This window comes from Pyxicephalus adspersus, chromosome 6, assembly GCF_032062135.1.
Source record: "Pyxicephalus adspersus chromosome 6, UCB_Pads_2.0, whole genome shotgun sequence".
In the NCBI taxonomy this organism is placed as follows: domain Eukaryota; kingdom Metazoa; phylum Chordata; class Amphibia; order Anura; family Pyxicephalidae; genus Pyxicephalus; species Pyxicephalus adspersus.
In genome coordinates, this window is record NC_092863.1 from 88,741,268 (window position 1) to 88,767,640 (window position 26,373).

At 38.7% G+C, this 26,373-nt stretch overlaps 1 protein-coding gene across 3 annotated transcripts in view; it reads left to right on the top strand.

Moving 5' to 3' along the window:
• The window catches only part of NEDD4L (NEDD4 like E3 ubiquitin protein ligase), a 221,180-nt gene that overhangs the window by 47,692 nt on the left and 147,115 nt on the right, over positions 1-26,373 (top strand). For all 3 annotated transcript variants that reach the window (XM_072416533.1, XM_072416534.1, XM_072416535.1), the window contains exon 2: positions 25,977-26,050. In XM_072416533.1, the coding sequence (XP_072272634.1) occupies positions 25,977-26,050 (74 nt within the window). The remainder of the gene's footprint in view (positions 1-25,976; positions 26,051-26,373) is intronic.

Below are 26,373 nucleotides of genomic sequence, written 5' to 3' on the forward strand. Positions count from 1 at the left end.
TAGTAAAAGGAAAGAGATCTTGAGATCATTCTTTTAGAAGAGGAGACAACATGTAAGGCATGTGGGTGCATGCAGTGTATTTTTTTTCTTCATTGGCACAGATGGGCGTACAGTGTTTCTGGCACATAGTGGCGGATCATGTGATTATTTTTGGCATACCCTTCCTCCCTCTCAGCTATCATTTATTGTAAGCATACTGGAGCAGATTTTATAACCTATAGGAAAACAAAATGTCATGGAAATATTTCATGTTTATAGGATTGGGCACAATTGGAGCGTCTTCATAAAAGCAGGTAAAACCATGCCCCTGGCCATATTCACTGCTGTATTATCATTTTATACCCACTGTTAGGTATAATAAATGTTAAAACCGTGGATTTTTTATTTTACTCATGGACAATTCATTTTAGAATTTAGCAGTCAGTCTGCTCAATGCAGGCAGTTTTGTAGTCACGGGGAACAGGGGATTTCTTGACGGCTGCAGAGAACCATATTAGCTACCTGACATGTGACAGCATGCATTTATTTGATGGGTTATCACCTAGTCATGTCTTTATAACCCATCAACCTGGATGACTACTAGGGATGAGCGAGTGAGATTTTTAAAGTCGATCTCGTGTCGAATTCGTCCGTTCTCGCTTACCGAAATTGTAAGCGAGAACGGTCAATGTAAATTCGCTGATCGAGATCGAATTTTCCTTCAGGAAAATTTTCATTCAAGTGCCGGGAATCACACACTGACAGGAGGATTCCACTGTGATCCCCGGGCACTAGGAATTAATTAACCTCTTGTGCCCGGAGATCGCACACAGGAGGTTTCCCAGGGCTGCATGAATGAATGCAGCCCTGGGAATCCTCCTGTAATGATTTCCTGGAACTTCCGATGGGTCTGTGAAATCGGTTCGCCGAAATCTTGCAGACCCATCGGAAGTTCGATGAAATTTTAGCGAGAATGCCGGACGCATTCTCGCTCATCCCTAGTGACTACTTTCAGAATCAAACAAATGGGTCTTTAATACTCCACTGTGTGTCTGATGGGGGGTTGGATTTTCCCCAGGCAATATTTCACAGGTTATGTACATATGGCTACCAGCACATCTGAACAAAATGCCTATTGGGGGATTGGGACAGCTTTACATGCCTAATGGTAAAATATGTATTATTTTTAGTGTTCTGAAAAAGTCATGAAAGCTGTGCAATGGGAGGTGGTAAAGTCTGCAGATGACCTCTATTCAAGACTTCTTATGCCATTTTCTGCATTGTTGCTCCAAATAGATGTTGCAATCTTGCCAGAGTCAGGGCTTTGCTTTCTTTTGTCATAGTTGCCCCCCTAATGATTCGATGACTGGTGAGTATAATAATGAAGAAACAAAGCTAAAGCAAGGAAATTCGTGCACTGCAGATCTTCAGGTACAGCTTCCTTGCCAGGTAGGCAGAGACTGGGAACTGTGGAGCAGGGGATCTCCCTGCTTTCAGCAAAGAGTCACAGCAAATCCTTGGGCAATTCAGTCCACCGCTATGTGACCAAAATTGAAATCCCTAATTTATTATTATATATTCTTTAATACTCTGGCACTGTGCCCTGTTTGTTTTTAAATTTTTTATTTCAAAATGGAAAAATACTTGCAGGACTTTAAAGACGTCACAATTAATTACAAACAATACTCATAATTTATTAAAAATAATAATTTGGGGAAAAAAATATGCTTTTATGAGTATTGGATGTCATTAATTGTGGTGCCTTTAAAGTATTTTTCCATTTTAGAATAGGGAATTAAATAATAACCAGGAAGAAATGCTTCCACCATTTACAAATCATAGTTATTATTTTGTTATCTCCTTTCTTGGCCAAACAATAGTTTATAGAATATTTAGTAAAGTTAGCCCACAGAAAGAATAATGAACGGTACGTTTCAGTGGGAAGAACTAATGTGTCAATAATAAGAAGAAATGCATAATTTCTATATCTGCAAGGAAAAATTCAAGCTCTATAAAATCTAGCCAGATTGTATGCTGCATTGCATCAGCATGACATTTATTCTGCTAGAATGGTGTGTATAATATATTGCCGGAATCAATAGACGCTGACTCTGCCAGGACTGAGCCCATCTTTACCATTTTCAGGTTCTATAGTCAGATCGAAGATGCTGCATGCATTGTAGTGTGCATGGTGTACGTGTCCACCATTGCATCTTATGGGAGGCCGGTTGAATTTTGCATGGAGCTGTTCTGATTTATTAAAGAGCCTTCTGTTGTGCTTTCTAAACAAGGAGGCCTTTAATTACATGTCTCTTTAAAGTTTTGTTATAAATGGAGCATAATTATGGTTTATGCAGATTCTTGAGCTGATTAAGCTATGCTTTGCTACTAGTACTACTTCTAATTAGAGCTTCTGTGATTTTGTATGTATTTGGAATACTTGGAGACAGTAATTTGGACTCAGGCTTGTTAGTAGAAGACTCCTAAATTGTCCACACTTTTCATTGGTTTGCAAGATCAGTTAGCCATCACTTCCTATCCCAGTGGCAATATTTCACTAAGACCAAGGGCAAAAAAATTAATTGAGGTCTCACCCAAATCTCTGGGAGCAGTCTTTTAAAGTGTGCTGTCTGTGTGGCATAATTGACTTAGTGGCTAGCTATCTCACCTTCCAGCATTGGGCCCTATGGTTCGCATCTCAACCAGGACCCAATCTGCATGGAGTGAAGCTGCATACACATATGCAATTAGCACTGCATGATGCATGAACGAGTGTTGTACATACAGCACCGTTCTACTTTATGGAGAGGGGAGGGGGAGAACGATGAAGCGGCACCCTGCTGCGTGCTCTCCCCCTTCCCTTGCATTAGGATAGTTCGTCGTCCATCGTCCGTGGATCTGCCAGGACAGTCATTCGGGCGATAAACTACGGGTGCTGTACACATGCCAGATTTCCGTCCGATATCAGCCCTGAGCCGATTATCGGACGAGAACCATTGGACATGTGTACGTAGCTTTACGTATGCATTTCTCCAATCCTAAAAACAAGCTAGTAGGTATTTTAACATATCTTCCAAAATTGTTCTTGGACTGTGTTACTGACCTGACTATGATAACGACTATGGTAGGGACATTAGATTGTGAGCCCCTTTAAGGGACAGCTAGTGACATGACTATGGACTTTGTAAAGTGCTGCTAATATGTTGCTGCTATATAAATACCGTGTAATATTAATAATATCAGGCGCCAATGTGCTGCACATTTTAATCTGCAGTTTATTTTCCTAAAATAATTCACAAGAGCTTTAAAATGAGTACAGTCGGAGGAAATGGTCATCAATTTGGGGACAGTATCTTATAATTATATGGAAGATTCAGATCTGCAGACACATACGTACTGATTGAGTGTGTGAGACAGCGTAATTCTTTTCTTTTTTTTTCCTTAATGAAAATTTGACACTGTGTGCCAGTAAATACATTATATTTTCTCGCTGAGTCAGTGGTCAGCAGTTCTAATGCATATTTCTAATGATAAAATAGGACCCAAATGGTGCAGTATTGTATCTCATTCTGACACATTGTGGTCTGTTTAATGTTTTTCCTGAATATTTGCTCTTGTTTATGTTCATTCTTCCAAGGCAAAGTTCATTTGGTGTCAGGAAACATTCCTTCCTGTTATGTCATATGAGATGCGGCATGACTGGCGCTGGGCACAGAGATAAAACCTCCTCCAGGCTCACCCACTGCCCAGATAATAGGCAATGTGACACAACTACGGGAAGGTGGGGGGTGAACGTTAAAGAGACTCAGCCACTATCTTGTAGCTGAACCAAACTGAAAAACAAATACAGAAAAATACAATATAAAAAACAAATTATCTGGCTCCTGATGACTTTTTGTTTCAGCTCTAAACTGCATGCCGCATTCTTCTTGTAGCTTAGAGCTTGGCTTTGTGTGCGGCATCATATCATCCACCAAGAACTGTTCTCCCTTTTCCCTAAAAGTCCCTTTTAGCCGGGCGTACCACCCAGCACTTTTCAGTAGCCACTTTTTGGGTGGTTACTGGAAAGTTGGGTCCAAAACAGGGGGCCACCACCCACCTACAGCTTCTTCCCACCCATCTTAAAACATTTCTGGGGAGAATATTAGCCAGGGATAAAGTAACCCCTGCGAACGCACAGCGGTTACATTATCCAATGGGAGAAGAGGGTTGCCCTCTTCACAAAAGTCTGCTGTGGAGCTCATGGTGAAGATGGCGCTTTTCTAGGATGCAGCAATGGCAGGTCCTTGACCCGTCATCACGCCAGGATGACTGCACACAGGTGTGTATGTGCCATAATCGGCAGGTATGCTTTTCTCCGGAGTTTATTCTCTAGCACAGTGACCTCCTTCCTTCAAGTCATAGCCTTTTCCTCTTATGAAAGTGTCTTATTATTGTCAGTGCTGACCTAGCTGCTCTGTCCATTCCTTCATGTCTCTATGTAACGTTTAATGTAGCTACCAGGAGAAGAGTGCAAAGAAATGCTATAGAGTGTTTGTTGATTGACAGCTCTGAGCCTTCTGGGAATGCTGACATTGTATCCAACAGCAATTTCAGGGCTTTTAGATGTCTACACATGGGAGGCTTTTACAGGTAATTAATATACATAAATTCATTAAATGCACATAAAATCTTATGAGAAGACTCTTGATGAAATTAAAAATCTGGTAACAAAGTCTCTTTAAATGGACAGTATGCTCTTGTTCCTGGTTTCATTCAATAAATGTGTTAAATTCCAAATGTACAATAGTGCTTAGGAAAAAAAATGTGTCAAAAAGTATAAAAAAATTGTGACACACAGCAAGGGGCAACTGTATGCTAAGATTAGGGAAAGAGGCTAATGGTTGGGGATAGCCTGATGCTATGATGGAGAAGGGGTTGTAATACTGGGCAAGGGGAGTAATGGTAAGTGGAGCCCAATGATGAAGAGGGGATTGTAATACGGGGGAAGGGGACTTATGGTGAGTGAAGCCCAATGTTGGAGAAGGGTTGTAATACTGGGAAGGGGACTTATGGTGGGTGGAACCCAATGATGGAGGGGGGGGGGGGTGTAATACTGGGGAAGGGGACTAATATTGAGTGGAGCCCAATGATGGAGGGGGGTGTAATACTGGGGAAGGGAACTAATGGTGAGTAAAGCCCAATGATGGAGAGGGGATTATAATACTGGGAAGGGGACTTATGGTGAGTGGAATCCAATGATGGGGAGGGGATTGTATTACTGGGAAAGGGGGGTGGGTTACTGGTGGGTAGAGTCCAATGCTGGTGAAGGGTTGTAACACTGGGAGAGTGGTTTCAATCTGTACCGAGAGCTCAAAGCTGGGAAAGATATCCAGTACTAGATAAAAGGTTTTTAAAACCAGTATTAGGCCAAAGCTGATGAAGGGAGTCTAGTTTCGTTGGAGGGGTCTAACACTAGCGGGAAAACCATTGCTGGGAAAGGGGGTAATAGGGATGGGGAGGAATCCAATCCTGAAGGAGTCTAGTGCTGTGACTCAGTGCTAGGTAAGGGGTTTAAATTTAAACAGGGAGCCCAATACTAAAAAAGATGTTCAGTGCTAACTAAAGGGTCTAATGCTTGAAGGGTGCCAAAGATGCTGAGTGGAGCCTAATGTTGCCATAAGGTGTAACTTTAGGGAACTGTAGGCCATGGTGGGGAAAGGGGTATGTCCAATGCTGAAAAAGGGTGGTTATAGGGATTAGGGGAAAAATCGAATGCTGGTGAAAAAGCCTAATGCTGGGAGGATACTCCGTGCCGGAGAAGGGATTGTAATGCTGGGGAAGTAGTTTATATCTGAACAGGGAGCCCAGTACTGGAAGGTGTTGCATGCTAAGTAAAGTGTTGAATGCTAGAAGGGAGCTAAAGCTAAGTGCTAAGAACCATTGCTGTTAATGGGGGTTGCCCGAATGGAGGGGTTTAGGTATGGGGAAGGGCTCAATGCTCGGGAAACGGGTCTAATGTGGAGATGGGGCTTCCCAGTGCTGGTTTCAGGTTCAATTCTGAAGTTTTTACATTTTACACATATAGACCTAATAAATAAAGTAAAATGCTGTTTTGAAATTAAATATATCAACTCACATAATACAAGAGATTGAGCTTAACAACGTTTAGTTGGGGCTCTGCCCATCGGAAGTTTTCCCCATAATTCTTGTCTTGATGACATTTTGGGTTTTCCATTACTTACCATCCTTGTGATTGTAGTACAGGACAAAAAGTGAATTTTCCTGGCAACATCCCAGAAAAACCTGACCAGGGGCCAAAACTTTTTTCTGTATCCAAAACCCTCAATATACTTTACACACTTTTATAGATCACAGGGTTGTAATGCTACCTAATGATTATTCACCCTGGAAGAACACTTCTGAAGCTTCAATACCTGCAGTCATGAAAGGGGTTAAAGCTGTGTTTTTATCTTTTATTTCTATTTACCAAGTGTTTTTCGTCATCTAAATGCTTCAATTAGCAGATCTCTCAGAGCCTGTTCAGTGACCAGTGAAATGTATATTGTAGCTGTCAGTATCTATTACCTCCTTCTTCTGCTTGTTCCGAGGGTTTGCGGCCCGTTTGCTTGAGTTATCGATCTTGTGAAGTACAAACCTTTCTGGAATGTAAATCTTAGTTAGTCACTTTGCCAGAAAAGCCATTAGTCTAATTTATTTATTTATTGTTGAGCTTGGGGAGAAAAATCAGGTGATAGAGCTCTCAACAGGTCCGTAAAATGGACAGATCCAAATATTTGTGCAGTGTCATAAACACTTAAGTGGAGCTTTTCTCCAAACCGCTGAACTGCAGGTGCCAAAATTAAAATTTATTTTAATTTGCCTCCCTCCAGGGTCCCCTGAGGTCCTTTAGAGTAGAGAACTACTAACCAGATTTTTTTCACTCCTTTGGTAACTGGCACATTTTTTCTTGTCTAGGTTTAAGACTTGGCCATCAATGTCCTCACATACAATGTAGGACTCAATATATATATTTGAGTTCTGGTGTTTTCAGCAAAGGGCATGGTAATACTATGGAATACAAATACCTTTTGTACATTCCCAGCCTTATGACAGCAGTATGCCAAAGGTTCCAATATACACTATAAGGTTCCATTCTGTTCCAATATACACTATAAGGTTCCATTCTGTTCCAATATACACTATAAGGTTCCATTCTGTTCCAATATACACTATAAGGTTCTCATAAACAAAGGTTCCATTCTGTTCCAATATAACTGTGTCCCTCTGTATAAAGCCAACTCTATAAGGACATGGTTAGATGATCTGGTATAGAACAGACTTTCTTAACTTTCTTAACTTTTCAACATGGGGGATCTCTTTGAAAAAATCTTTAGGTTTTCAGGGTACCCCTGCTATAATTGCTAAATGTGCATTAACATGGGTGTCAGTAGGAAGCATACCTCCTAAATTCCTGGCCATTGGGAAGAATGTCACCCTTACATATAACCAAAAAGATCATTGGTGTCACTTAAAGTGACCTGAGAGGCACAAATTGCTCATGGAACCACTACCTACCTCTGGAGGAACCCTGGAGTTCCACAGAAGACTGGTTGAGAAACACTGTTGTGGAAGAACCTGTATGGCCTTTACAGAACACTGACCTTGAACCTACTTAACACTACTGGGATTAATTGGAATTCTGATTGAGAGCCGGGTCTTGTCATCCAACATTAGTACCCAAACCTACAAGTGCACTTTTAATGAATGGGTGCAGATTCCCCCAGACTCATTCCAAACTTTTTTGAAAAAGTAGGGGTTATTATAGAAAAGGAGGTGGCTCCAAAATAATGCCCATGTTTTGGAATATGTTCCCTAACAAATTTATTGTGGCGTTAAGGCCTGGTGTTAACAAGGTCATTTATTGTAATAATTTGACGAATGTACCATCATTTATAACATGACAAGGGATTTTCAAAGCACTGTGTGTCAACTAAAAGGACATTAGAAAAACTTCCATACATGCTATGAAAATTAGCACCACCAGGTGGCCCTGTACTCGCAGGATCTGTTCGTATTGTATCCTGTGTTTTCCAGTAGCAATATGGGCGCAGCTCATCTAGTAATGTGATAATGTGCTTTTCAAAAAGAATTGGTTGTGCAGTTTTACTTGGAGAAACTCTACAAAGTGATACAAATAATTTTCCTGTACTATTAAAATAATGTAGTCCATTGGTGCAATACACACACTTACCGAATTTGTATACCTTTATAAAACCTTGCAAAAGGATAGCTATACCTTCTGATCTGCCAGAAATCCCCCAACTCCTAAATGTAATATGGTCTGACAACACACAGGATTTACATGGAAAGACAGTTGTCAGCCCTGCCTAATTGTCTTTTCCTAAACAACAAACAGCCTGCTGCAATCTATAATCTCATAACAAAATTACAATGTGAATCTGATCACCGGGGGAAAGAAGACTAAAGAAATGCATCTTCTGGTCTGCAGCAAACCAATGACATCATCTCCGTCCAGTCGAAGTCTCTTGATTAGAGATTAAGAGGGGCTTTTCTGAATAATGATGGAACATTTTTAAGAAAAAAAAAATATATATTACTGTTGTGTCAGTAATGTCTATATGCAGACTTGTAAAGTTACTATAGAAGGTGCTTAATTTACTACTGTATATACATAGACAATAAATGGCCATTATGTTCTGTACAGAAGACTGGGGTGGTTTATATAGTACTGTACAAACACCATATACATTTCATCTGTGAACATCCTGTTCTGTACCAGCATATTCTACTGCTGTGTTATCTCTAGGAGTTATCTAAACATTCTGGTTATATGTTTCCTGTTTCCTCCTGTTTACATTTACTGGGGTATTATAGGTCCTAAATATATATATATGTACGTACATGTATGCAGTAGTAGCAAAACATTACCTGCTACCGGTCCCAACTGTACACAGGCTTTCTGCCCTAAAGGGAACACTTATGATTTATATCTATTTTCATGGGAAAACCAACAAAATAATTAATTATATATATATATATATATATATATATATATATATATATATATGCACTCACACACAAGCTTGTACCTTGCTCGATGCTGCATTTAGTGTCTGGCCTATAGAGGGCACACAAGAATTTTTGGGGGCATTTAATGACTTCTGCCCACAAACTACCCACAGCTTGGGAAACCTTGCTTTAGCCAATGACTACTCACCCTCATACCTACATATATTATACCTAAGTATTTACATACTGCATTTAAAAATTGTCAATTTGATTGCACGTATGGTTCCAATTTGTGAATTGTGATGTACTGAAACGCGCCATAAAATATGCATAGGGGTGCCATTCATGATGCATATTTTACTGTGAGTTATCACAGTGCATAGGTATTATTCCATTCTAAATAAATGTATAGCTGGATTAAATGGTGATTTTCTGATATCTGTCCGGAGTTATAGTACAAAAATAAACAAGTACAATCTAAACAAGTCACAAATTAAGTTACAATGTTATGCACAAGGGTCATAAAGTGAAATAAAGACTTCCTTTACCTCCTTCATTTGTGTCTCCTATGTTCCCCTCTCTGCAGACACTGTGGGAGGATTTGAGTAGTACAGTCAGTGCTGTCAATCTAAAAAGCAGTAGATGGGAGTGGGTGTGGCCAGATGATGATTGACAGGTTACAGTCTACTTGTGAGTGGCAACTCTGCTTTGAGATAAATGAGTGCAGCATTATTGCCACCCTATCAAATGTAACTGCTTTAGATGGCAGGGCAAACATAAGTGCAGATTTACCAAGGGATGGAATGAATATTCTCTCATTTTTTTTTTTTTAATGGGAGACAATAGTTCCACTACATAGAGAATATTAAAATTCATTATGTTCCCCTCATATATATCCGGATACACAAGACACTTTCTAAGACTTGTAATCTCCACACTTCCTTTTTTATTCCCGCTTTTATGAATTACATGTGTTATTATGTATTGTGGAGGATACCTAATAATAATAGCGCTTTAATTAGACTGTGATACATAAATTGATTCAGTGCTTGGCTCCATTTTCCTTCATCCTCTTTCTCTTCTTAGACACAAGACTGATTAGAATTGAAAAGGTGCGGTGTGTAATTAAAGGGATTGTCCTACAGATTCATTGCAGTAATATTATAAAAAGGATTTTGGGTTTAAGTAAAAATCTAAATACAAATAGAGCAGCTTTGTCAGGTCTGTATATATAAAAGTTATTTGTAACTGTATGACAGTATGAAAGCCTGTCTTAAAGTGGACCTGTCACTTACTAAAGGGAAAGTACAGTTATTGCACTTATGAGCTCACATATTGGGTTTTTGGGTTTAACAATTTTCATATCCTATAAATTACATTTAATAAATTAAATGTATTTATTATTTACATTTTCCATGGATTTTTGCAATTAAAACAGTTGGATGTGCATGTTTGTCACTAGAGGGAGCTCTCTGGGATTCAGTACAATTCAGCCACATAAGGACTGCATGGTTTTCTGTGAGACAGTTGACTTATTGACTTTCATTGTGAAATAAGTTGGGTTTTTGTTCCATACTTTCTCCTATCAACCGCTTTACTTGCCTAAATGCACCTAAATGCAGCTCCCTTGCTTTCTAAGATATGTGTTTTCTGTGTATACTCTTGTCCTGTGCTGTGATTTGACTTGGGAATAATTAAAATTTTGCTTGGAAGTGATTTAAAATACCTCCTGTTTTCTGCATGCTTCTCCCGTTCTCTGTACTGACATAGCTGAGTAATGGCCAAACTCCTCCCACAACTGTCCTTACATAATACAATAAAAGTGGAGGGACCAATTCGGATCCGAGAGCCCTAGGTCCAACTTTAGTGCTGTACAACAAATGTAACAGAGCAATAAAAATTGTCCTGCAGTACAATAGGCCTGATATATCAAATCTCTCGAAGACTGGAAAAGATGGACTATCATAGGTAAACCATGATGACCAACAAACTTATAATGGATCTGGTCCGGGATTGAAAACATTTGCCAAATAACAAAAAATCATTTTAAGAAAATCCCTTCCAGGTTTGCTGGATCACCCAGATTCTTCTATGATAGTGTATCTTCTCCACTCATGGAGAGCTTTAATAAATCAGGACCCTTATCTATCTTACTAAAACTTCTTTGATTTCTTTTGGGTTTTAATGTTCACCCATCACAAGCCAATTACATTGGGCTGCCATGGTGGTCATCCTTTTGGCTGGTTGCAGGCCACTTACCTTTCCAGTAATATGGTGCATTGATATCAGACTGGTAATTACACCAATGTGCTTGCAGGTTCCCGGCAAGTTCTGTGCTGTTAGTTGAATATCTAGACTGGCTTTATGTAGAAAGCGCAAAATAGTAAATAGTTTTGTTTTTGTCATAAAAGTGTGTTCTACTCCTTTACGACAAGTCATCTGTGGAATGTCATCAAGTACAGGAGCGTACAGTGAAAAGTTACCCAACTCCTCCAATATCTTTATTAACAATCACAGAATCTCTATCATCTTTATAAAACACAATGGCTTTTACCCTGGTGAGCTCAGAGAAAACCTCAAACAACATTCCAGTTAACCGTCCCCTGACCTTATTCTACACGGAGTGGAAATCTACTGATCCTACTGTATGACTTCCGTATGTCGCCTATAATCCATTTAATACAGTGACGGGGCAGCAGATATTCATCTCATAACTCGCTGAAACTGGCCGTGTACCTGTCCAAAGATCACGTATCCTCTGGATAGGGTAAGACTTTATTTTGGGATTTTTTCACCTTGCGCAAATATTCTTTCTGCATGGGGCATGTTTAAATGAAAGCTTAGAATATGGCTAAACCCCATTTATGAATACTTGCTTAGGATACCCAGGTATTGCTGTAGCTTTCAGTAAAATGCCTGTGCTAACCCCCTTCACCGTGCCGTGCATTTGACTGTAGATGGTAGGCTGCTCTTATTTCAGAGACCTGTTGTATTTCCCCAAGGCACACATGGGAAAAAGAAGGGGTGAAAGCTGTATTTAGTGTATCACCAAAAAGTTTCTTTTTGCTTTGGATAGCATAGGGAAAGGTCATATTCCCCCTGACGGTCTATTTTTTGAGTACCATTGGAAACATTTACCATTCACTCCCTATCGTAAAGCGCAACAGAAAGATCAAATTTCTCAATAGATGTCCCTATCAAGATTTCCAACTATCTATTGTTGGTGACCACTTTTGGATTCCCCTCTTATCTTTTTTGTGCCTATGGTACAATGAGTAGAAGGAGAAGGGGAAATCTTTCCAGTGGGGGCAAAGAGCAAAACTTCACAAAGTACTTCTAACCTTTTCTCACTTAATGGGGAACACGCAGATTCATTTCCATTGCAAGTCTTTAATTTTTAGCAATGGTTATTTTTTGGTCAAATTAGTGTGTCAAGACAAAAGGTTATAATGTATAATTTCACAAAGACTTGCTATAGTCTGCTGGTATATTCCAAACCCGGAAAAAACAAGCGAGACTAATATTCAAGTTCATTGTTTTGATACATACTTCATGGAAGTTTTGATAATACATCATAGAAATTAATAATTTTACTGCAATGGATAAATATCCAACAATATGTCAAAAATATGTTAAAATCAGTCAGTCAGGCATCTAAAATTTTCTTGCATAATGTAAATTGAAGGAGGGATGATGGGAACCCCCTGATAATGGTCAGAGGAGGTGTAAAAACCCCAGAAAATGTGTTATCTCTTTAGCATCTGGTTTAGTTTAGTTCAGTACGATGTACAGACTGTTTACATAGTAATTGTATTTGCCATGTTATAGAAACTATTTTTTCCAAAATTTCCAAAATTTGCCATTCTCCTGCAGTCTTAGCAGCCAAGGTAATGTTGCCTTATTTACTCAGATCTCAGTATTGCCTGATGTCACAGTGAAATTGATACTTACCCGCTCCCTTTATTCATTGGAAGAATTCCAAGTTGTAGAATTCCAGTCTACTGGACTGGATCCAAAATGATGGAAACTTTATACATATGTAATAAAAACCTTTATAAACTTTATTGCCATATTATGGTTAAGTGTTTCTTAGCTGCAGTCCTCAAGTGCCCCGTAGGTCATATTGTCAGGTCTGTCCAGTCTACAATCCATAATGAAAAATATGGAGGAAGGTAAAACCCAATTTCATTCAGGTTTGTTCACCATGTCCTGAAGAAAGTAAAATGCACAGAAGTCTGTGTGTCACAGTTCCATATTTGTATACTTTTGTTGAGTCAGTGGCTTTGAGAATATTGATGCCATTAGATTAGTATGACAGCCTGGGAAGCAGTATGTCTAAAAGGAAAGGTAATCGTCCATAATTCTCCTCTGACAGGTGTCCTTTAATGGACATCCTTAGTTTGTACAACCTTTGCTGAAAAAAGGATTTTCCAGCTCTTGCTTTACATTGCAGCATTTGGCTCTTAAACTGGCCTAAACCATTTTCCTCTGCATGGCTGTGAGCTGCTATAAATCTGCTAGGAATAAATTTCTTGAGTGGAGCTCATGGGCTGTAGGAACTGGAGGCTCCTAGAACTACTTTCTGCAAAGGCTGGGTGACCCCATATTTTGGCAAACTCAGATACAGGGCTGATGGTAAGTATATCGCAAACAGACCTTATTTGTATTATTGTATTTGTATTCCTTTACCATTAGAGAAATATTTAATCCAGAAAAGCTGGGTGGGAAAAAATTGTAGGTGGGTGGCAGCACCTGTATTGTGACTCAACTCATCAATACCCAAAAACAGCTGGGTGGTTACTGAAAAGTGCGCCCTGCTAAAAGGGGCTGGGGAGAACACTGTTTACTGTTATAGCTTCAATGTTAAGAGCAATAGTTACATTAACTGTAATGAGAATGTGCAGTGTTTGCCAGTGTGCAGCCCTGTACTAAAATAATAAGTAAGCAATTATCAAGCAGTAACAGGAGAAGTGGGAAAAGCGCAGATCAAGAATAAACAAAGCAGAAGCAGGGAGATCTTGCATGGCTTCTGCTCAGGTACAGCTTCCTCTCCAGCAAGGAAAACAATGAACAATGCACCAGTGACTTCACCTAATTTAACTCCAAAAGATGTCATACTAGCTGTTTGAGGCCTCCATGCCTTACAATCCCACATAGCAGGTATATAACTATAAAGCTGTAGGCACAGGAATCGGAGGCTGTCATCTGCAGTTAATAATGTAAGACTTTTTCCGAGGTACTACGTGGATACAATTACAAAGTTCAAAGATTTCCTCTAACGTGGTACATTTATTGAGTTCAGGTCCACTTTAAGGGATGCAGTTGCTCCTTTAAAAAGGATGTTTTGGTTGTAGTCTGCCTGAGAGTCATATAAACAGACAAACTGATTCAGCACATGTTGTTACATACGAGATAACCTCAAAATACAGTGAAGTTGTTGTAGGTAAGCAGATTATGAAATGTGCAGGAGAAGATAAAAATCTGGTGATACAAATGTCAGACGGTTCATAAAATTTTAATGTTGTTTGATTCCCATTTAGGATGAATGTCCTGTTGCCTAATAGGAGTCAGCAATTTATTTAAAAAGCACTAATCATAGTGGTCACACGGAGAGATGGGGTCTGTAATGATCATTGGTGGTTTAAAAAGGGAAAAAATGGGCAATTAGCACTTACCCAGGCATTAATAAAGTAATTTAAGTGAACTTGACATTACAATTCACTCTTCACATAAATCAATAGGACAAAGGTCTGCATTACCAAATCATATTATTATCTTTAAATAAAGAAGTGTCTTTTTTGTCTTGGATGACACCCCATATCACTTGCTTTCCGTTTACCAATCATTGTATAAAGTCTTTAATCAGCACTGAGATAAGGCATGCGCTGTGTACCAAGATTAATACGTACTAAATTAAAACATGGAATTGGTAAAATATGTGTTTTATCTCAAAATCTGTAGTGTAGAACGTTTGGAAAAAACAGAATATCTGAGTTTTGGCCAGCTATTAAAAAAAATACATTAGAATTTTGCCACTATGTCTATTCAAGGTAAAGGGACCGTGTCTGCCCATAGCCCCATTCTACATTTGTATATACCTACTTATGACTTCATCTCTCATAACCTCGTCACATGCACGACTCTTCGACTTTTCTAGAGCTGCCCGACTCTCTGGAATGATCTTCCTTATCCTATTCGGCTTGCTCCTACTTTCTGATCTTTTACAAGAGCCCTCAAAACCCATCTTTTCAAACTTGCCCACCCGTCTTCTTCTGTCTCTTAAAACCCTAACCCACCATTCCATATCTCTCCTCCTATTGTGTGATACTTCCCCCACCTCCTAGATTGTAAGCTCTTTGGGGCAGGGTCCTCTTCTCCTCCTGTGTCACTGTCTGTACTTGTCTGTGATTTGGAACCCCTATTTAATGTACAGCGCTACTTAATAGGTTGGCGCTATAAAATTACTGTTTAATTAAAAATAAAAATATGTGAGCAACTTACCAGCCTAAACATGGCAAAGGGGGTTCATTGACTTCATCTCCTCTACTTTGACACTGACGTTTACACAAACAGGTATGTAGGGGAGTTAGAAAACTTTGGATACGGTAGCTTTTTTTTTTTTATAGCAAGTGAGGCTTTAATAAGTGCATGTGACGTCTTCTAGTTTTGGGTCCTCCAGGGAAAGAGAAAAGGGTTCTGAGTGGGAAGGTCAGTCGCCGGATATAGAAACAAAACAGTGTTGCTTTGATCCTGATGGACATAATAGGATATTGTGTATATAAGCCTCTTGGTATTGCCCATACCAGGGTAAGCGAGGAAGTAATTGCCGTACAACCCCTTTCCCCCTGTGAGTTCTCAGCACTTTGGCTTAAGTTCCACATAGGAATACTCTGCAGTTTTCTAATATACCAGGAACTGCTAAAAGGTTTTGCAAGAAACATACAAAATTGTATGTTCTTCTAGTGGTTATCTGTATGTCAGACAGTGGAGTCAGCAGTAAATGAGTACCTTGGGGAAATTACGTACAGCATAACCCACATGGATAATTCATTTTATAAGTGTTCTTTTAGCACTGACCGAGATTTGTCCGTACAAATGCATTGTGATCGGTGAAGCAATAAAAATAATCACTGTGCAATGCAGTTAAGCGAAAGTCCAACTGAAATGATGTTTTTGCCAAAGTGTTACCCTCAGTATATCCAATCACAAAAATGGTCTAACAATTTTCAATTTTAGAGTGCCAGTAGCTCATGGAGGCAATCAGGATTTATAACCGAATGCTGTAAAGTGAAGTCATATAACTCATTCTAGGTTACTGCGCTTGGTAAACCACTATCGCTCTTTGTAATATATTGAACCAGCCTGTGCTTTTCAGATAACTGGAGGAAAGCGTAGTACCAAATATTATGATGAACTCTGTGTGATAAGCTGAACTGACATTACTTAGGTACAAGTAATACTTGACTTGATGATTCTATAGACTGTACACCAAGGAGATAATATAATCCACTTTTCAGCCTGACAGTCTGTGATAGCTCACTATATTACTGTCACCTTTATTGCTGATCTGCTAGCAAGCCTTACTTTGTGTTTCTGTGAGGATGTGAGGATGAAGACATGTTCTCCTAAGGCCTTGGTGTGGGCATTCTTGCCTTCTACCTTGAAGACAACGGGCCTGATTTATTAAAGCTCTCCAAGGCTGGAGAGGATACACTTTCATCAGTGAAGCTGGATGATCCAGTAAACCTGGAATGAATTTTTTCAAAGTGATTTAGTATTTGTTGGCAAACCTTTTCAATACTTGATCAGATCAATTCAAGGTTTTCTGGATCACCCAGCTTCACTGATGAAAGTGTATCCTCTCCAGCCTTGGAGAGCTTTAATAAATTAGGGCCTATGTCTTCTGAGGGTTTTTTAACCTCCCCAGCAGTTAGCCCTAGTGTGACTCAGGGGTAAAAAAAACCTGCTGAAAGTGGTAACCCCGAGCCACACTTGGGGTTTGGTAAAAAAAAAAACAAAAAAAAAAACACTTACCTGGTCCTATCAGCATCCTCCAATGTCCTGCCGTCCTCTGGCCGCATCCTCTTCGTCGATCTGTCCCCTGGCGATTGAGCTGACGGGAGTTCCCGGTAGGAGTCGGTGCGTACAGCGAGGTGTGGCGGGAATTTCAAATTATTTTGTATTGCATTTTTGTATTGTATTGAATGCAATACTCTGGATTTATATGTCTAAAAGTGGTACATTGTCTTTCATGAAAATTTGTTTTAGAGTATAATATAATAGTATGAGTATATGAAGGTTGGAAACTCAAAATCATGTCAAAGTTTATTATTAAATGTATTTTTTTTTTAATTTAATTCATTATTTTGACCTGATTTTGTGTTACAAACTTTATTATACTCATACTATTATACCGTAAAACAAATTTTCATGAAAGACAATGTACCGCTTTTAGACATATAAATCCAAACAGAAATGAACTGCCCAGGAAGGTTAATGATAACCGGGAACTTTGCCACTTTTCTTCATTCTCAAATGTTGCTTTTCAAAGAAATTAAAGCTGTACTCTGGTCTACTTTCATTTTATACAGGGTTGCATGGCAAAGAACTGTTTTCCTGATGGTGATCATGCCTGGGTAATGTGTGTTGAAATAGCCAGTTGAAGTATCCTCCCTGAGAGACTAGGAACACATCTAGGGCTAGGTTGCTCTGACTTTCTCTACGCATCCCCTGATGAAGCCCCTTGGATGAAACGCGTTGGGATAGAGATTATTGAGCTTTTCTACATCTTTTGCAATATATAGTCAGACAACCTATTGTCTCGAAAGCAAGGCATATCCCTATCAATTTGACATCTAGGGATGCCTTCATTTCATTTTGAATGTACTTTTAACCACGTGTGTCTATGTTGTGAGTCACACAAATCTTTCTGTGATTTACCTGTTGTTTGATTCACTATATAAATACATTTAGGCTTTTTGCCCAAAAAAAAAAACAAAACATCTGTTTCTTGTTTCTTTATATTTTGGTCCATAAAGGGGTTGGCAGACCTATCACTATAACTACAGGTTGGGTCACTCTCCCTATTTGTACTTTTAGCTAATTGAAGCCTTCATAGAAAACCCATGTAATAAATTTACTATACACCGAGGGATAGAGCATGGCCACCCTATACCAGGAACAAGAACCTTTATTGCAATAAAATGCAATGAGTCATTTTGGTTTAAACATTTTTTTATGGGGCTGCCTAACAAAGTGCGCCAAAAAGTACCTCAATGCTCTGACATTTGTTGTAGTGTGAGCAGGCCAAACATATCTTGTTCTGAAGTCTTTACATAAAGCAGCATTTCCAGTGCTAATCTTTCATGTCCCATGCTGTGCTCAATGGTTCACCACCCTGTACAGAATATAGCAAAGCTGAGTGATAATTCCAAAAACCCATCAAATGAACCCTTGTGCATCTTTTTGGTCCTTATCAGACTTGTGGTAAATTTAAGCTGATGTACAGGAAATAATGAAACCTGTGACTTCTAGTAATCCCATGTGTTATGATTTATTCTAGAGTTATTTCACTGTAGTAAATCAAACTTAGTCATGAATCACGTACATATTTCCTCCATCAGCGGAGTATTACAGGTCAGTTTTCATGTTCTCTGACTCATATTACCTGGAAAAGTGCATACAAATGCCAAAATTCTAATCACAATTCATTGTCTCATATGACTTAACTTCTGAGGATGTCTGGAGCTATTAGTTCACATGACAGTGTGAATCTTATCCATTTTGTGTACAGCTTCTTAGGAAATTAAGATTTTTACATCAATCCCCAAATTGTGGGGGGATCACATCCAGGTTTTATGTTCCTGGAGATGTTATTGCTTGGAAATATTTCTTCTGTACAGGGGAGATCATTTTAATATAATCATAATATATCATATTTAATTTATTCAAGACTATATATATTATATATATATATATATATATATATATATATATATATATATATATATATATATAAAACTGGGCAAAGCTATTGATTTATATACGTGCCTTTCATTCTTCAGCCTGGAGTAGAGTAAATTTCCTGGTAATTTGGGGTATGAGGGGCATGCTTTCTCTCTTTCCAGCTCTATTAATTTTAGCCACTGCTGCATCTATCTGGCTTTATCTTAATAAAATTGTTTAACTGTGTTTCCTCCAATAATTATAATGACTTTGTATGGATGTATTTGTCGATGCTCAGTCATTGATAGGTCATTCATGTGCTGCGTTGGGGCATGTAAGATGGCACATGCTCATTTTCCTCATGCCAGGGAGACTGCAATGAGCCCCAAATGGGTGTGCTTAGGAACATCTCTTCCTTATTACAAACTGCTAATCATACGTAATTCCTAGACAATTCGCACAAGGGAATGGTATGTGCTGGTACAATACAACATTGCCCAGATGAAGAGTTGAATCCCTGAGCGGTAGGCTGTGTTTCCTTTAGGATTACTTTTTAAATTTTGATTGGCGCATACTTCCAAATCCCATGAGCGATGTAAACAACAGCACATCACATATTCAAGGCATCTGCAGACTGCAATTCCATTGGGAAGTGTTCAATTTGCATCAAATCACAAATTGTTTCTGTCATTATGCACATATATAAACCAGTACCCCGGAGGTGACAACACCGGCTCTCTGTCTCTGAATGCATATATATGTATAATTTCATTATTTTTGTTTATTTTATGCTTATTCTGCACTGTTTGCAGTATTATATGTACATAGTGACTAAGGGCTTGTTTTTATACTGGAGTATACACAGGACTGAATTGGACCAGTGGAATTTTCATTGCAGGGATTGATGGGATGACATGTTGGGACAATGGATATCTGCTTCTTGCTGTCACTAACATTTACATCTTGGATTATAGTGGTGTCTCTGAGGTCACAATATTCCTTGCTGCACAGCTGGAGTAAAAGAACTGGATTGTGGACGGATGAGTCATGGCAGGGCACATGATTTGCCACTAGCTGCCTAGAGGAAAATAAAAAGGTTTTCTCAATATAAGGCCGGCTACAATTGACAGGGGCAGAGAAAGTTCAAACCGCGGCTAAAACTATTTTTGTCTTTTGGATTTTCCTGAATGAGTTGTAAATGAATTGGTGGAAAGTCTTAGCCGAATACTTCTGCGGTCCATTTCTGTTAGCAATGCTGCAGGTCGATTGCATGGGTAGTGCAAAATCAGGAAACTTCACAAAGAACATATAATAAGCTGCAGCTAAATCAATTAGTAGATAGGAGGGTATAGGCCAATGTTTCTAAGCTAGGGTTCCACTTGAGGTTTTTAGGGGTTCCTTGTGCAATGAGCAATTTGTGCTTCCCAGCTCAGTTTTGGTGACACCAGTGATCTTTAAGGATGACATTTTTTTCCCCTGGCCAGCAATGTAAGAGACATTTTTCTCACTGACCACCATGCTGATAAACTGAGCTGTGGATAAAGTAATCATAGAAGCGAATCCCTGAAGACCTGAAAGGTATTTGAAGGGTTCTCCCATTTTAAAATGGTTTTGAAAGACCGGTATAGACATTTGAAATTGTATGAAAATTTTAACTTATCATGCAAAAAGTTTGACTTTGCCCAGTGTCGCCTCCCTAACCTGCCAGAAGGCCAAGAGAAAGGTCTGAGAAGTAGACAAAGGCAGGACAAAGGTTTCCATTTGCATACTAATGTAGTTTCAGCTGTATGTCTGGATCTGGATTCCTAATTTATTCAATGGTTTTCACTAAGCTAATTTGTAACCAAAAATTATGTATTATTTTATACTATTTGTATTGCACAGCTTTGTGGCAGGTGCTCCTGAATCACATTTATATTGCACTGTACATAAAGTTTTACAATTTCTTTTTTAAATAAAATAATTATTTTACCCTGGTTTCATCCTTTGTTTTGCCGATCACCTAAAAAACCTATTGCATCCACTTGCTGCAATAATTGAAAATATCGAAGATATATTTTTAAAGTAAATTGATTGGCTTACCAAAAAAGATTTTTTAGAAACCACTACTATTTTTCTTAATTAGCAATCTGTGTTGAATTATCAACAAAAACTTTGGGTCAAAACTGACTACAAAATGAATTATTCATCCCATTCGCTGATAGTTGGTGATAATCTTGCACATTTTTTCCATCTGTTCAGAGTGGCTTTGGCTGTGAATAGGCAAGTGTTAAGAATTTCTCATACAGGGCCATTAGAATGTAAATTATAGGCACCAGCTGAAATGTTATGGCCGTTGGTGTATTACATTAATACGTTCCCCAGAGGGAAGACCTGCTCCTATTTACATCTTTTGAACCGTGAGACTCCCCATAACGAATTCTAGAAGACATTTGTCTTGTAGAGCCTTGTAACGTGGCAAATTACCCGTCATCTGAGAATTCTCTTTACGCTGATGTTCATTCTTCCTTACCAGTTCCAGGCTGGTCCATCCCCCTCCTCCATACTTCTCTGCACATGAAGCACAATAGGGGTTCAGATCAGGAACAAGAACAAGAGCAAGAACATTTCTATTCAAAAAGTCTGATTTTATAATTAAATTACAGATTCAAATTATGAGACTGTTCAGTACTTTGCTGTAGAAGATTGAACCCAATTTTTCATTTTGATTTCTGACCCTAACCACTTTTAGTGTAATGCTTGCCTTGAGAAAGAACAGAGGAACTTATTAAACTATTGCCATGCCGTATTGTTGTTTGCAGTACATATATAATAAAATAATTTTGTTTCTTTATAGTTAGATGTGCGTGTGTTAAATATGTATGATATTCAGGATTAAAAATTAAACATTTGCTACGGGGTAATTATTGGCTATTTCAGGCAAAAGATTTACCTCCAGCTTTACTTCGATGACGATAATGGCATGAAAAGCCTATATTGTGAATTGAAATAAGTTAGGCAATCAAGATTACAGGGAGTCAGAGGTTGGATACATGCCCATCTCTCTTTTAGAAGAAACTGCCCCAACTGGATTAGTAGACTCAAATTTGGCAGAGATGCATGCTTATAAAAATAAAAAAAAATAAAAATACAGGGCCCAGGATTTTTATACTTAATGCACGTTATTGGTTCACTCCCAAAAAGCACAATTCCATTTGCTTTGCTGCTACTGCTTAAAAAAATATCTTGATTCTCTAAGTATAGAGAAGCGTTGATTAGTGACAGCAATAGGCCAGTCACGATCACCCACTCTGGGCCATTGACCTATGTTAAGGACAATCTTGGTGGAACAAAATATTTGGTTGGTGTGAGTTAGCTTTTTGCCATTAGTTTCAGCTGTGCCTTTTTGCATAGCATACTTGCTGATTATGGCACACACTTACATTTGTGTAATGGGTAGCAGTGATGACAGGTCCAGGATCTTCTCACCGCTGCCATCTTTGCCACTGACTCTTCTGGGCCCATGGCAATCCTCTTCGACCATTGGACAGCACCAAATATGTAATTCCTGCATGAGTTACATTGTCTCTAGAGTCTGGATTTCTTTGCAGTGCCATGATCTACAATGCATGACGCAAACCAAAAAGGCACACGTCTGCCAAATACCTCTTCCTGCTGGAGACTTTGTATTTTTTTGGTTTTGTTTGGCTTACACTGGGTAAATTGCTTCTTCAGCCAGCTAAATGCAGTGGTGAAGTATTGAAGAATAGGTATTGCTGGGGGAAATAAACTGTACCTGGTATTTTGCAATGCATGGGGAAAATGCATGTTCACTTAAAAATGCACTGGACAAAATTACATTAAGGAGATCAATGCATATTTATTTTATGATTAGTTTCTTGTACACCTGTGCCCAAATCATGGGTGTAACCAGCATAATTTACTCCTATTTTTTTTTGGTTACATTATTCAGATTTTTTACACAAATAATCGTACAAAAAATTGGAATGCATATTGTTCTTTTTCTGGCACCCTTAGAATACATACAAAATTGCATTTGGACTTTAAATGGCATAATAAAATGTTTTTCCAAAAAAACATTTTTATTTTGTATTGGAGTATGTATTTAAACTGTAATGAACAAGTTTTTTGTATGCAGTGTGCTTCCTTTTTTTTGCAGAACATAGCATGTTCTAATAAAAAGCTTTGCTGAGTAATACAGTTAGCGTCTCAGGGTTCTGCTCCCAGGTTTCATTGTTTATTACAGTAGAACAATGAATCACATTGATGCAGATGGCTGTTCTGCAGCACCTGGGTCCTGTTCTCCCAGTTCAACCGAAAGTTTTATCTTGGTGCCCAATGAACATAACAGTGGCATTCATCTCGGCTGTCACATGGAATCTCAGCGAGGTTGCCTCGTTTCAGCCAATTATGTTCGGCCCTCCCTTGGCTTAACTTAACCTTATATTGATTAATGTCAATGAACTGTGTTTTTTAAACTTAGAGCTGACTGCCAGGTGAACAGCCAGAAGTGCTCATCAGGTCCCAGTCTGAGATCTTTCTGTAGAATACACTGCGGGAACCTTGGTCTAGGATCCACCGCAGCTTGTGACTAGGCAATAAAGGATTAACAGCCTTCTGATACAGTTACCACTCTGCTCTCCCGCCCTCTGAAAAAGCCTTGATTAGAGAACACTGTGAAATGCATTAGATCTTCAATGGCTGTACCCTTAGGCCCATGACCGCAGGTGGAAGACTGCCATGTGGTTGCTTTTCTTCCTCTGAGAATGAACCACACTGCAACCCCAAAGGCAACATGTGCAAACACATTAACCTAGGGAGCATTTTGTTGCTTCCACTCACATAGCAAGCCACTTTGTGAGGCGGCAAACTGCTCCATAGGCTAACTTGTTTGCACATGTTGCCCTTGGAGTCGCAGTGCGGTCCATTGTCTGGACTTGGAAAAGCAACCACACAGTCCAAAGCAACTTGTCGATTTCAGGAACCGCACAGCGATTTACTGCAAATGCATGCAAAAAATGCTTCTCACCTGCCCCTATTAGGCTGAATGGTAGCAGTTGGGACTGTGGTTGAGCCTGCAGCATAAAACTGTGGTCATCTGCAAGTCTGAAGTGACCCTTATTCTCCCAATTTGAGTTCTGCTGTGCAAGGGATAATAGGAGACTGATATTAAGGACGGTTTAATCAGAGGAAAGAGAAAAAGATACCTGACAGCATTGCCAACCAGTAAGCAAAAGAGGTTCATGGATTATCAAAGTGATCACCAAACTGTGTGGGGGGACATATTATTCAGTACAGTAATGGTTGGATAACACAGTGAAAAGCTTTGTAGACTTTGTTCCCTGTATTTAATTCAAGGCTTCATTCTCATTTGTGAATGCAACGTCCCTTTCATTCCGGCCATAGTACGTCATCTATCATGTGTTCACTTTCTGTATTATTATGGATGTGATTTAGGACACTCATTTCCCCGGCCATGTGATGCAGCTTTCCTGGAAAGGTCCTCGCTCTTCAGATTACACAACGAGTTTTGAACACAAGCATCACTAACAGTAATGCGCTCACTGAGCGACATAGATCAGTAATTGGCTCTTCCAATTAGGAGCTTAAAGAGCAAAAAATAGGTACAGTGATTAGAGGGCGAATCGCTGAAAACAAAGATGTCAAGGAATAAATAAAGAATCTTTAGAAAGACAATGACTTCATATTGCTTTAATCCTTAATGGAGATTATATACAAAATGGGAAGGGACAGGCTTTCACTGAATATTCTACAAACCTGATTATATGATAGACGCTTAAGGGTGTATTCCAATCAAATATGAATATGTTATATTTTAAATAAGCTCATACAGCCTGTGTACTGTGCATAAAAATATGCAGAGTGATTTCAGCTAAATTGATTCACACAAATTTTGCTGCAATGGAAACTGGCAATTCTGCTTACTGAAGGGTGAGCATTTCTTGTGAAAAAAAAAAATATATATATATATTTTTACAGGTTTACTTTATTTAATTCCATGAAAAAATTTGTGTTTTATTTTTTGTCTATATTTTTTTTATTGTCTATATTATTCTTTTTTTGTTTTTCTTTCCTAGAAAAATATAATTAAAAAAAAATTAAAATGGTGGTTGTTTGGCACAAACTGGCTCCAGTATTGAGTAAGAGACCATCAAGAGCCATATCAACTCAATGTCCACAAATTGTCTTTCTCTTAGGCAATAATGCATTTTGTCAAGTGGCAAAATGTAGAAAAATCTCATTATGTTTGAATGTTGTTCATTCATTCTTTGCACTTGGTTGGTCTGCTAGCCAAATCCATGCCAATATGCCAATAGAGAGTAGTATCTATTTTGGTTCATGTCCTTTGTTTAAGCCAAGTGCCAACTTACCCACTTGCACCAACAACCCTGTAAAAACCCTGATAAATGTAACTGCATTGGGTTTTATATTGCCGAATTTAAAGGAGTTTACTGCTATAATCTGGTGTTGCACTTCCACCTTAGCACTGGTTAACTGAATCAAACAGCAGAAAGTCCTATTGCCTATTATTATTATTATTATTATTATTATTATTATTATTCAGTGCACCATATTGTGTTTCCATTCTCTCCCAGTATGGCAGCCAGTTCCCCAATCACTGTTTTATTGTTTTTTGGGGGGAAACAACTGCAAAGGCATGAGGCTAATAGTTCTATAACATCTGTAGCATTTGGATATACTTAGAAATTCTAATTACCATATCTTACTATGAAACCCTAGTGAGAAAAAAAAAATCCATCATCCTATCCATCTTCCATCAATCACCTAAAGCTTAAATATCAGTTTTGGGGGAGTTGCTCTTTAAAGGTTTACTGAGCGGACTTGCTAACTTTAGCACAACTGCCGTGATCTCTGATTGACATTAACAGTTCCCTGATTGATTTTACTTGTTGCCTGAAGCTGCTCTTTAATTCATCTAACTGATGGATAATTTGCTGTAAGATGTATGGTCTTCCAATCTCTAATGGCACATTGTTCTATTCTTTTTTTTCTTTTAGGAAGAATCTCGCATCCTTCGAGTTAAAATTGTGTCTGGTATTGATCTGGCAAAGAAAGATATCTTTGGAGCAAGGTAATTGTCAGAATTTATTTATACTCTGTGTATCATGCTTCGTGTCTATATAATTATATCTGACGTTTTGTCTTATTAAAGCAGTGGATTGTGTAAAAGGTGTTTCTTGCAGGGTTCTCCTTGTGCACTGGGACTTTTCAACAACTGCAGTTAAGCAAGCGGTTCATGGCTTGGTTCAGGCCCTTGCACACAGATGATGGTGTACAATGAAAGCCTATTTGCAACAGCTCATTATCTCCAAAGTGGAAGTTATTTGCTTTGGAACCCTTTAGGCCTATCCGTTTTACCTGCTGTCGGTAAAGGCTAATTTCAAGTTAGTAGGG